The sequence below is a fragment of the Silurus aristotelis genome (assembly GCF_946808225.1).
Source record: "Silurus aristotelis genome assembly, chromosome: 28".
Taxonomy (NCBI): domain Eukaryota; kingdom Metazoa; phylum Chordata; class Actinopteri; order Siluriformes; family Siluridae; genus Silurus; species Silurus aristotelis.
Window position 1 is genome coordinate 709,818 of NC_139601.1, and position 12,692 is coordinate 722,509.

Genomic DNA, 12,692 nt, shown 5'->3' on the forward strand with positions numbered 1-12,692 from the left:
AGAATCCATAGTGCTAGCGTTTGCCACAAACCAGGAAGTGGCTGGCAGCCAACACTAACGATGTTGATTCTGCATATTGAATAAATAAAGGATGGAAGGAATGAAGACATTTGCTTAAGTATGCTAAAATAAGTAACCCTAACCGTAATATTAAATGTGACACACATACACATCTGTAATTACCAAATGGGGTCTAACAGATGTAAACTATTTAATAAAAAATTTCTATTTATTTAATTTTATTTAATCAATTTAATTTCTGCCAATTTACCTGATTACTTAATTTAAACAATATAATATAAAGTGTATTGCATTCATTTGATTTATTCTATTTTATTTGTTAAATATTATCAAATATTAATTTTGTTATTTAAACAAGCAGGCATTTTATTTAACATTTTTTTAAATGTAAACTGTTCATGTTAACATATGTAATAATAATAATAATAATAATAATAATAATAATAATAAAAATAAATTGCATGAATAAAAACAATAATTTTATGCTTTGCATTTCTGCCCCAGCAACTGGATTGAAATTTTGTTTGTGTATATGTAGATTTATATGAGAATGGCAAAATGTATCAAATAAAATGGAAATATATTCACATTAGAAACATTTAATCATGCATGATGTAACAAAAGTGAGTATTATAAAAAACATTTATGAAGTTTTATGTTTCTTTAGCCGTTCCAGGAACATGTCACTTAGGATTACTTAATTACCTCATACTTGTCTAAACTTGAGAAAAGGTCGTTTAATAAATTTACAAATCACTTCATATTAGTTGTTTTGGATTTATAGTGTGAATGAGAATGATTCAATTATCCATCAACAATAGCGACTCTGACATTATGACCTTCAACTGATCCTCAAGATATAAAAGATCTCTGGATTGCCAGAGTGGAGAACAGGAATAACCCAATGCTGGCAGAGACTGAGGAAATGAGGCCAAACAGGAGCTGCTTGATGCCAGACAGCATGTGGAAATGCTGCACAAGGTTACTTAGGTCGGCTCTGAAACATGCCATTATGTCACTGCTTGGTAAATGATCCTGATGACTTTCTTGATTTACTTTTCTCCATTATAATTATAAGAAAAAAGGAATTAACAGTTGCTATATATGTATAGTACATCTTTTAGTAGTCTGGTAACCAGTCTAATAATAGACTTAATTTTCAAGAGGAATTATAGCACAACCAACAATATCATGCTGTACCTGATATTTCAAAACAAATCTCAATAAATTTGAATGTCGTGGAAAATGTTCATTTCCAGCAAACTCACCAGAGCTGAACCCCATTAAGAATCTCTGGAGTACTGTCAAGAGGAACATGAGAAACAAGAGACAAAAAGTGCAGATGAGCTGAAGGCCACTGTCAAAGAAACCTGGACTTCCATACCACCTCAGCAGTGCCACAGACTGATCACCTCCATGCCACAGACTGATCACCTCCATGCCATAGTCTGATCACCTCCATGCCATGCCCAATTGGGGCAGTAATTAAAGCAAAAGGAGCCGCTACAAAATTTTTAAGTAGATATACAGTAAATCAATATACTTTCCAAAAGGTCAAACAATTAAAAAAATCGAAGACTTAAACTCCATCCATCTGTGTGCTTGGAATTGTTTTAATACACGAGTTTGAGTTGAATTACTGAAATAAAAAAAAATAAAAAAACTTTTCCATGACATTCTAATTTAATATATAAATACAAAATACAAAATACAGACAGCACATTACATGTCCCACCAGAGACAGTTAAATCTTGGATCACTGTTACACCCAAATAAAGGATGCATATCACTCTGTCCCATGAGCAGCTTTAAGGCTCTCTGGTTAATCTCATACCAACCTACAGGCAGAAACTGAAATCAGCTAAACCTGTACTAAGGACTATTAAAAGATGGACTAATAAAGCAGACCAGGTCATTCTTATCATTCAATAATGATAAACCGTGGTTTACTGGGAACCTCAAACAGCTTGGTTATGCCAAAGAGGTTGCTTACAGAAATGGGGATAAAACTAACAAAGGAGATCAGTTTGGCAAAAAAACCTACTCTGAAAAGCTGAAAACACAATTTTCAGCCAACAATTCAGCGTCAGTATGGTTACCTTTTAGGAACTCAAGCTGCGTCAACAACGCTTTGGGATCTCTATGTCCATGCTCTGAATCTTGTGTGTAATCCAGCCAATGGAGAAACACAACGATACCGGCGGGATGACATCACAACCAGGAAGCAACAAAAATGTGCATGTGGTGGAGCTGACACTAGCTTCTGTTTGTTCAGGAAGCGCAATGTGTGAGATCTGTGTGTGATCTGCATGAAAGAAAGACAAAAATATATATAATATGAGTAAGAAAAGCAAGCAAGACTTCCGACTGTGTGTCCTTCCTTGCCCCATTTTATTATACTGACAGCAACGGATACAGGAGAGAAGCATGCTCAGTCAGCTGTCAAGGAAATCGACTGATCGCATTGTAACCGCATGCCAGTAGCGTTCTGTATCCCAGACCAGGGTATGTACCTAAGGTGCCCTTGGTTCCCCCACGACCGGTCATGCTGTCAATTAGCCCCTGACCAGGAGGAAGATACACTGGTCCACAGGACAGAACTGTGGAGGAAGTCAGAGCAGCTGTTTGTCTGCTACAATCCCTAAATAATAGGGCTCCCTGCCAACAAGTATACTTTAAGTAGGTGGATTGTGGATGCCATATCCTCTTCTTATGAGTCCGCTGGTCTCCCCGCTCCCTTCGTGGTCAAGGCTCACTCCATTCGAAGTGTGGAGGCCTGTTCGTCTTGGTCCACTGGAGTCCCACTCCAGGACATTTGCAGGTTCTTCGTCAGTTTCTATAACCTAGACCTTAGAGCTACTCCCGGCTCTTCTGTCAAGCACTCTAACTGTGCCCATACACACTAAGCAGGGCGTGATTGGACACTCGTTCCCAAAGCGTTGTTGATGCAGATCGAGTTCCTTACAGGGGACGTCTCTATGTTATGTATATAACCCTAGAACAAGACGCTGCATCTCCAAGCCACACTCCCTGCATCCCTGCCACGCTTCCTTCTCATTTTAGAAGCTAGCATCGGCTTCACCGCATGCAAGTTTTGTAGCTTCCTGGTCGTGACATCACCCCGATGTTGTTGGCCGGATTAGCCCCAGGACAGCCAGGCACAAAAACAGTGTGTGTAAAATACTTGGTAATAAATCTATTTCTGATTCTGATTTCTGAAGTGCAGCAAAAAATGATTTTGGTACAAGTTAAAGAGACAGTGATGAGCAATGCATCAATGTTCAAAACAACAAGCTAAAAAAGTAAAAAGATTAAGCACAATATGAATTTCACTATACAGATTTCTACTTAGGGTAAGACAGAGGAGGCCATCTTAATTTGAACCAATTCTTCATCATGCTCTTCAACATGAATTTCTGTGTGTGTTCGCTCACCTTTTTCACTTTTGCCATGCCTATCGTTAAATCTCACGAGTTCGAAAACTGCAGTTGCCTGTTCATGCTTGTTCCGCTCTTATATGGAATTGGCCTGGGTTCAGAAACTCTGACAAGGACCAAAAAACAGTACAATAGATTTTACACTGTGTTGTTGCAGCAAGAGGTGGAAACACCAGCAATCTCTTTAACCACATGAAAAACACGCATGTCGGTAAATATGAATAATGCACCCGAATGCATGCAATAGATATTCCCAAAAATAAGCAAAAAAAAAAAGATATAAGTGCAACAACACATCACATATCGAAGGACATGGAACCCATTCAAACTGTGGAAAAGGAAGGTTTCAGAAAGTTGATTCAAACTCTGGAGCTAAAATACGAGATCCCCAGCTGTGATTCTTTTAACCAATATTTCAGTAGGCGGATTGTGCTCTATTAATTTGGACTGTTATTATCCTCTCTGTGTTTGATTACTAATGCCTGTTATAAGGTGTTAGACACAGTAGAGGACAAAAACTTGAAAGTTCAGCCTTGACTTGCAGTATTAAAATTTTTACCAAATTGAACAAAATTATATAAATGTAAAATTTTAATTAATTAATATTTAATGTTGTCCACGATATAGCAAAATCCATATCATGGCACAACATAATACCTGTAGTTACGTACCAATATACCTCCAACCCCTATTACCTATACTTTTTGATAAAGAATAGGTTATATCCTTGATTTCTGAGTGCTGCAGGACTTTAAACTAAAGTGGTCAAAAGTCAACTGGTGAATATTTGATGGACACCCTAAAATTGCTTCCACTTGGGCCATGGGTAGGTGCACCCCGAAATTTACATCAGCTATAGTGGGATTTAAAATGTAAAAGGAAGAGGTTTTTCCTAAGGCAAGCTAACAAAAAGATTTTTGTCAGGTAAAAGTCTTTTATGTGAGGTTCTGCTGTTGCATTCTCCTGAATTTTTTCTCCCTATAGTATTGCAGACTGAGGGGGGGGCAAGGATATGTGGCAGCCAAAAGCATGGTCGAGCATCAGCTGTGAATAGGGAGGAGGCATGTGATGATTCTCACCTACGTAAAATTATGTCTGTCTCAGGGCTGAGCAGCACAGAGGCACGTGTGTGCATAAAAATACAATTGCTGAAAGCAAAAGTAGCATAATAAATTGTGAACACAAATAAAGATCCATTTTTGAGTTGCCCCAAACCTGCCTCATTTCTGGTCCAACCCATAAAATAGTCACAATTATACTTGATTTTTGTACCCCTTCAGTCAATCAGTCACAGCAGTATAATGACTCAGGTTTAAATGAACAGAGAAAACTGTGAGTAAACTGCATAAAAATGTAAATAAGATAAAAAAAAACACAAGCCATGAGCTTTTTATATAAACCAATTACATAAAGCACAGCAATTACAACATTTTAATCATACAACTTAAATACTTACTTTTAGATAGTTATACTGGACTGAAATCAACAGACACTTACTTCCAAGATCACTGCAGCTGGGAACTCTTCTGTAGCGTAAATAAACTTATTTATACTGCAATTTGAAGTACACAAAATTCTTGAGGCCACACTAGACCCCTAACAGGTTTCTAAATTTGAATTTATTCCTAATATGAACTTTCTGCTTGTAATATTTAGTTTCATCGTTTCACTTTATGAACTAATCACTTCTAAATTTCACTGCCTAGTAAGCAACTGCCAAAACATATTATCTTTCTTTAAAAAGAACATTATGGTCAGTCACTGGTAATCAATCTTAGACTAAAATTTGTGCCATTTTAACTTGATACATTGTTGGCACTGAAGAGCCCTAAATGTTAGATCTCTTAAATCTTGCCATGTTTCCAAGTCAGGTCTAGGCATCTAAATAGTTTACGCTTATTCTAACAATACTCTTGTTAAAACAGGGCTTAAGCTCAAAGTACACTAAAGTTTATTTATTTTAAAATGAGGGGTTTTTTTACATTTTGCTAAAATTATTTAATGATTCTTCCACACAATATGTTACTGGCAACGGATGAACTCTAGAATAAATGATGACTGCTTGTGGATTACTGTCTACATGGATATTTTATATATCTGAAAATGATGCCACTGACCTTCGATGTGAACACCAGAGAGATCTGAGTGCTTTTCCACATCCAAGTTTAGTGCATCTTCAATGCCAGAAATCCTAAATAAAGATAAAAACAAAATAACTGGGCTCATGAACCTCATACAAATCACAAATTTGACTAAATTTGTAAATCTTTAATTTATTATTGCTTTACTCACATCTTATATTCTGTAAATGTTTGTTTTTAAAGGTATATTATAAAGCAATAACAAATTAATTAAATTCTGAGAAACCAAATGGAGACAGGGTTAAGTGTAAATATTTATGCTAATGTTAATGTGCAAATTGTACAGAAATTGTAATGTTGAGTCTACTGTGGACAAGAAGAAGAAACAGTTATTCATAAAAAAAAGAAAACTGTATCTTCTGAGGGAATCCTTATAAGACAAACAGCATTTGCAACTGTGTAACACCAACACATCCTTAATAATGCTGCATAAAACAAAAATACATCGCATCAACTAATACAACATGGCCATTTATAGAGAGACAATTCTGCTGAGTGAACGGTAATGCTGCTATATAACAGGCTCCCCCAAGGACTGAAGGAACCTCAAGCACCCAGCCAAGGTGAGAAGGCTCCAGTCCAGTGCTGATGTCTCATATGTTTGAAAATGATCTTTGTGTTTGAATCGGATGAGTAAATTAATGTTTACTCTGTTTTTCCCTCAGAGTTCACCATCTGCCAGCCAATCTACCATCTGCCAATTTTTCCTCTTAACATCGAACAAGGTACAGTGTAAAAAATTGTAATGTAGAAAAGAATTAAAAACATGCTTTATCTACATTAAGTTACTATTTATTGTGTCAGGCTATGTACAGAAATCGCATGGAAATCTTTTTAAGAAGCATATAGAAAGAGAAAGAAAAATGCTAAATGCTGTGATGGAAAAAAAAGACACTCAAACAGTTAATCTGATGTCGGGATTAATACTGTGATTTAACCTCAGTTGGAATTTATAATTAACATTTTTTAATAATACAAATACAAAGTTAATACTCAAGTTAAAACTGGCAAAAAAAAAAAAAAAAATATATATATATATATATATATATATATATATATATATATATATATATATATATATATATACACACACAATATACAGTATATCATGTATAAAACAACCTTTTGTTGCGCCACGGATCGGTTTAATGTCAGAAAACTTTTTCACAGACCGGCCTTTAAGGTGTAGCAGATAAATACAACAAAATAAAATGATACGACCGGCATAAAAACTGTTATTTTCTAAATATAATAATGAATGTGAATCCACTCTGTTGTTTTTTGTTCATTTTGCTAGCTTGGGGGTTTCAATTTAGCGATAATGTATAATGTGTTACCAGCCGGAGCAGCCCCGTTAAGAAAGTAGCAGATGTAGGTAAGACATGTGACCGAAACAAGCATCTTGATATGCAAGAGTAAGTCATAGACAGATGTGGTGGAGTGAATCCGGTAATTTTCCAAAATAAACGTTTATCGTTCATCTCTTTAGAATCAGAAAATAAAAAGAAAAGAATGTGAGTTATGTATTCTTTCAGTGGAGCCCGGTAGCAACTGGTAGTCCGGGGTTTGGGGAACACTGGTATAAAACACAGACTGTTATTCACTTCATTCAAAATAAAAGCCACATTTCTATCATTTGACTCCACAGTAACCTGCCACCATGGGAGATGGTGAGATGGAATGCTTCGGCCCGGCGGCCATCTACCTCCGCAAGCCAGAAAGGGAGAGGATTGAGGCTCAGAACAAACCTTTTGATGCCAAAACAGCCGTCTTTGTGGTCGATGTCGGAGATATGTACCTCAAGGGTACACTGAAGAGTAAAGAGGGGGGCAAAGCCACCGTACAAACTGAGGGCGGCAAAGTAAGTGTAAAGATAATTGACCCATTTAACAGTGTCTGGACTAAGGTTTTAAAATTCCTGAATTTTTGAAACTTTCTATGGGAGTAAATGAGAATAAACTGGGAATTTACACATTTGCAGATGAGCCTATAACAGATATTTTAAATGTAATTCGAAAAAATCTTGGAGGATAATTTTGATTAACAAATCCCTGATTTATTACGATTCCAGTTAAATTCCTACCTGCACATTCATCGATCACATGCGCACAGCAGACTTACTGCAGGGTTACTGAGGCCACGCCCCCTACATGCAATAAGCATTCCTCCATAACATCAAATCATTTCTCGAATTCTGCACATAAAATAATGTCAAAAATGTCAATCTTGGAGAAAATGTCACGTAAATTACATAAATATAACACATTTATGCTTAAAACTTCCTTGTGATGTGTGTAAACTATTGTACAACAAAATTATACTAACAATTAAATCTAAATCAAAAATGTCATTTTTTAAATCTGTATTAGTTTGCATGCATCTCAAATTATGACCAAACTAATTGTTTATATTGATGTTTGTATATGAAACATATATATATATATAGATAGCAAAAATTTCGCAAAAATGATAATTAATTCCTGCAAGTTTACAAGTTGGAGTATTTTCAAAAATCCAGAGGAAGTTCCCATAGAAAGTTCCTGGAAATGTTCCGCCCCTTAGCAACATTAGTCAGGATTCTACATTTACTGCACACTCCTACATAAGTGACCATTAAATGTGCTTTATCACTGATATTTTATAGACTGTCACCGTTAAGGAAGATGAAATCTTTCCAATGAATCCTCCAAAGTACGACAAAATGGAGGACATGGCCATGATGACCCACCTCAGTGAACCTGCTGTGCTGTTTAACCTCAAAGAGCGTTACGCAGCATGGATGATCTACGTAAGTTAAACAAAGAATTACTCAATTTTTAAAGAGAAATACGAGAGTGATGACACTAATGATTAACATTTCTCTGGACGCTTCTTTAGACCTACTCAGGGTTGTTCTGCGTCACTGTGAACCCCTACAAGTGGCTCCCAGTGTATGATGCTGTCGTTGTGTCTGGATACAGAGGCAAAAAGAGGATTGAAGCCCCACCTCACATCTTCTCCATCTCTGATAACGCCTATCAGTTCATGCACACTGGTACGATATCCTTTATGATTCTCTCTCTAACTATTTGTTACTGTATGAATAATTCAGTATATACAAAATGCTGAATTAATTCTTCTACACCATTAGATCGTGAGAACCAGTCAGTCCTGATTACGTAAGTCAAAACCTCTTCTTAAATATGATTCACTTCTAATAATCACAGAGCTTCATCTCTAGATACATGCACATGCACTGAACTACTGTTCACACCTGGTTCTCCTTTTCTACCCCCAGTGGAGAATCTGGTGCAGGAAAGACTGTGAACACAAAACGTGTCATTCAGTACTTTGCAATGGTTGCCGTGACTGGCAAGAAAGCAGCAGAACCAGTTGCTGGCAAAATAAAGGTGAGAGAAAAACTACTACTGCTGTGTGACAGAATCAGACCTCAGAATGCTCACTAAATACCTGCCATCATCACTAGGGTTCACTGGAAGACCAAATTATTGCAGCCAACCCCCTGCTGGAAGCTTACGGTAATGCCAAGACTGTGAGAAATGACAACTCCTCTCGTTTTGTAAGTTCACATATACTGGAAATATATATATATATATATATATATATATATATATATATATATATATATATATATATATATATATATATATATGTAGAGAGAGAGAGAGAGAGAGAGAGAGAGAGAGAGAGAGAGAGAGAGAGAGAGAGAGAGAGAGAGAGAGAGAGAGATTGTGGTATGCAGTCATGTACATTTCATGTGATTTACATATATATATATATATATATATATATATATATATATATTCTTTTATTTATAGGGTAAATTCATCAGAATTCACTTCGGCCAAACTGGCAAGCTGGCATCAGCTGATATTGAAACATGTAAGTTTGAATCAAATCACTTGAATAGAAACCAGTGTTTTGCTTCCATCTAAAAGGCGAGTATGTTAATGCATTTTACTTACTAATGGAGAAGCCATAATAACTAGATGATAATGTAGAGGTGGCGCTAAAAGACGATGGGGAACTTGCTGGATTGAACAATAGCAGTAACACCTGTTAGTGATTAAAGAAAAAAAAATTATGCAGTTCAAAATGTAGAAAGTGCACCCACATCTGTCAATATTATTAAAAGATGTCGATCTGATTAATGATCACATTTCTAAATATTCAAAAATAAACGCTTGTTAATTATGTATGAAATGCTTGTAAACAGATCTGCTGGAAAAGTCAAGAGTCACTTTCCAGCTGTCTGCTGAGAGGAGCTACCACATTTTCTACCAGCTCATGACTGGACACAAACCCGAGCTGCTTGGTAAGAAATCTCATGTACTGCAATGTTACTAAAATCCCTGCATGTTAGTTTAAAGAACAGATTTGTGTGAATGACAATGAATTATTTTATCCTTGTACAGAGGCACTGCTCATCACCACCAACCCTTATGATTACCCAATGATCAGCCAGGGTGAAATCACAGTCAAGAGCATTGATGATGTGGAGGAGTTCATTGCCACAGATGTAGGAAGAAATGATTTTAGAAACATGTGTGTGTGTGTTCATTTAAAAGATAACATGACCAATCTCTTCTCTTCATCACACAGACTGCCATTGACATTCTTGGCTTCACTGCTGATGAGAAATTTAATATCTACAAGCTGACCGGTGCTGTGATGCATCATGGCAACATGAAGTTCAAGCAGAAGCAGAGAGAGGAGCAGGCTGAGCCTGATGGCACTGAAAGTACAAAATAAAAGAAATTATTACCCAGTCTGTAAATATATAAAGTAGTAAATGTATGCTATGTGTGATATTAAAGACAATCTTCTCTCCACACATCAGTTGCTGATAAAATCGCCTACCTTCTGGGACTGAACTCAGCTGACATGCTGAAAGCTTTGTGTTACCCCAGAGTCAAAGTAGGAAACGAGTTTGTGACCAAAGGCCAGACTGTACCACAGGTAACGTACCATTAGTGACTAAGAGAAAAAAGAATTAAAGTTTGAGTTTTCACCTGACGAATAAACAATTATGGATTATACTTTCAGGTGAACAATTCCGTGTCTGCTCTCTGCAAGTCCATCTATGAGAAAATGTTCTTGTGGATGGTCATTCGTATCAATGAGATGTTGGACACAAAGCAGCAAAGGCAGTACTTCATCGGTGTACTGGACATCGCTGGATTTGAGATCTTTGATGTAAATAAATGTTTTCCTCCATGATATGTGCTCTGATGGTTTGTGCAATACTTTGACAATGTCTAATCTATTGCTGAACTCTAACAGTACAACAGCTTGGAGCAGCTCTGCATTAACTTCACAAATGAGAAACTGCAACAGTTTTTCAACCACCACATGTTCGTGCTGGAACAAGAGGAGTACAAGAAAGAAGGTATCGAGTGGGAGTTCATTGACTTTGGTATGGACTTGGCAGCCTGCATTGAGCTTATTGAGAAGGTAAGTTATTGTGGTGACAGTACAATTAATGTCATCAATAAAATAATCATACTTTCACCACTAAAACTACAGTGATCTCTCATGAAAAATCTGTCACCAACAGCCAATGGGCATCTTCTCCATCCTTGAAGAGGAGTGCATGTTCCCCAAGGCTACAGACATGTCTTTCAAGAACAAACTTCATGACCAGCACCTTGGCAAATGCAACGCCTTCCAGAAGCCAAAGCCTGGCAAAGGCAAAGCTGAGGCTCACTTCTCCCTGGTGCACTACGCCGGCACTGTGGACTACAACATTACCGGCTGGTTGGACAAGAACAAGGATCCACTGAACGACTCTGTTGTACAGCTGTACCAGAAGTCCGCGAACAAACTGCTGTGCCACCTTTATGCAGCCCATGCTGGTGATGGTAAGAGCAACATTTATAGATATAAACTATTACTGCTGATAAACTGCAGCTGAAATGTGCTGTTTCTGATATAAACTTGTACATATATGAAGCAAAGAATATCAATACACTTTAACTCTGATGTGCAGCTGATGCTGGTGCTGGAAAGAAGGCTGGCAAAAAGAAGGGTGGTTCCTTCCAGACAGTGTCTGCATTGTTTAGGGTAAATATTTCAGCTTATTGGTGTAAATATACAGTAAAAAAATCTATGCAATGACTGACTTATGATGTGTGACATCTACAGGAGAACTTGGGCAAGCTGATGAGCAACTTGAGGAGCACTCACCCTCACTTTGTGCGTTGCTTGATTCCAAATGAGTCCAAGACTCCAGGTAGGTTCTCTTCTCATTTTCCTACATTTTTAATAAATAATTAAACACCATCATACTTATGCACTGAACTGGAACCTCTAGGTCTGATGGAGAACTTCCTGGTCATTCACCAGTTGAGGTGTAATGGTGTGCTGGAGGGTATCAGAATCTGCAGAAAGGGATTCCCCAGCAGGATCCTCTATGGTGACTTCAAACAGAGGTCATCTGAATTCAACATATAATTAATTCTAATTGTAAAACACCTCAAAATACCTTCAGTTCTACACATGAGTTGTGGGCAAACACATGAAAATATGTACATTATATATTCTGTAATAAATATATCATTTTAGATACAAAGTCTTGAATGCCAGCGTCATTCCAGAGGGACAGTTCATTGACAACAAGAAAGCTTCAGAGAAACTCTTGGGCTCCATTGATGTGGATCATACACAGTACAAGTTTGGACACACCAAGGTTTGTAGTTTTGTCAGAACAAAAGTATTATTGTTGGTACTAAAAACAATCCGATTATCTGATTTCTAGAAAAGTTCAAATAAAAGAACATTCACCTTTTAAATGTACACAAATAATAAGTATTAAAAGACTTATTATACACTTCCGTTGTAGAATTTCCTTAAATAAAGGATCTGATTATCTATCTGAACTTGCAGGTGTTCTTCAAAGCCGGTCTGCTGGGAACCCTTGAGGAGTTGCGAGATGATAAACTAGCCAATCTGGTGACCATGACTCAGGCTTTGTGCCGTGGCTACCTCATGAGGAGGGAGTTTTCCAAGATGATGGAGAGGAGGTATGTTTAGATGACAAAAGATGGACACATGGACAAAACAAGTACAGAAACAATACAATAGGTGACCTAAA

At 37.0% G+C, this 12,692-nt stretch overlaps 1 protein-coding gene across 1 annotated transcript in view; it reads left to right on the forward strand.

Moving 5' to 3' along the window:
* The first annotated feature begins 6,173 nt into the window (after window positions 1–6,173).
* LOC310722265 (uncharacterized protein) overlaps window positions 6,174–12,692 on the forward strand; it is a 29,335-nt gene continuing 22,816 nt past the window's right edge. The window contains 21 exon segments of the mRNA XM_083534616.1: window positions 6,174–6,324; window positions 7,248–7,460; window positions 8,244–8,387; window positions 8,477–8,633; window positions 8,730–8,757; window positions 8,877–9,026; window positions 9,028–9,063; window positions 9,065–9,158; window positions 9,418–9,481; window positions 9,816–9,914; window positions 10,015–10,118; window positions 10,202–10,340; window positions 10,440–10,558; window positions 10,646–10,795; window positions 10,883–11,053; window positions 11,157–11,454; window positions 11,589–11,662; window positions 11,744–11,831; window positions 11,913–12,030; window positions 12,164–12,287; window positions 12,485–12,621. Of these exon segments, the coding sequence (XP_083390742.1) occupies window positions 7,260–7,460; window positions 8,244–8,387; window positions 8,477–8,633; window positions 8,730–8,757; window positions 8,877–9,026; window positions 9,028–9,063; window positions 9,065–9,158; window positions 9,418–9,481; window positions 9,816–9,914; window positions 10,015–10,118; window positions 10,202–10,340; window positions 10,440–10,558; window positions 10,646–10,795; window positions 10,883–11,053; window positions 11,157–11,454; window positions 11,589–11,662; window positions 11,744–11,831; window positions 11,913–12,030; window positions 12,164–12,287; window positions 12,485–12,621 (2,495 nt within the window). The 5' untranslated portion in view covers window positions 6,174–6,324; window positions 7,248–7,259.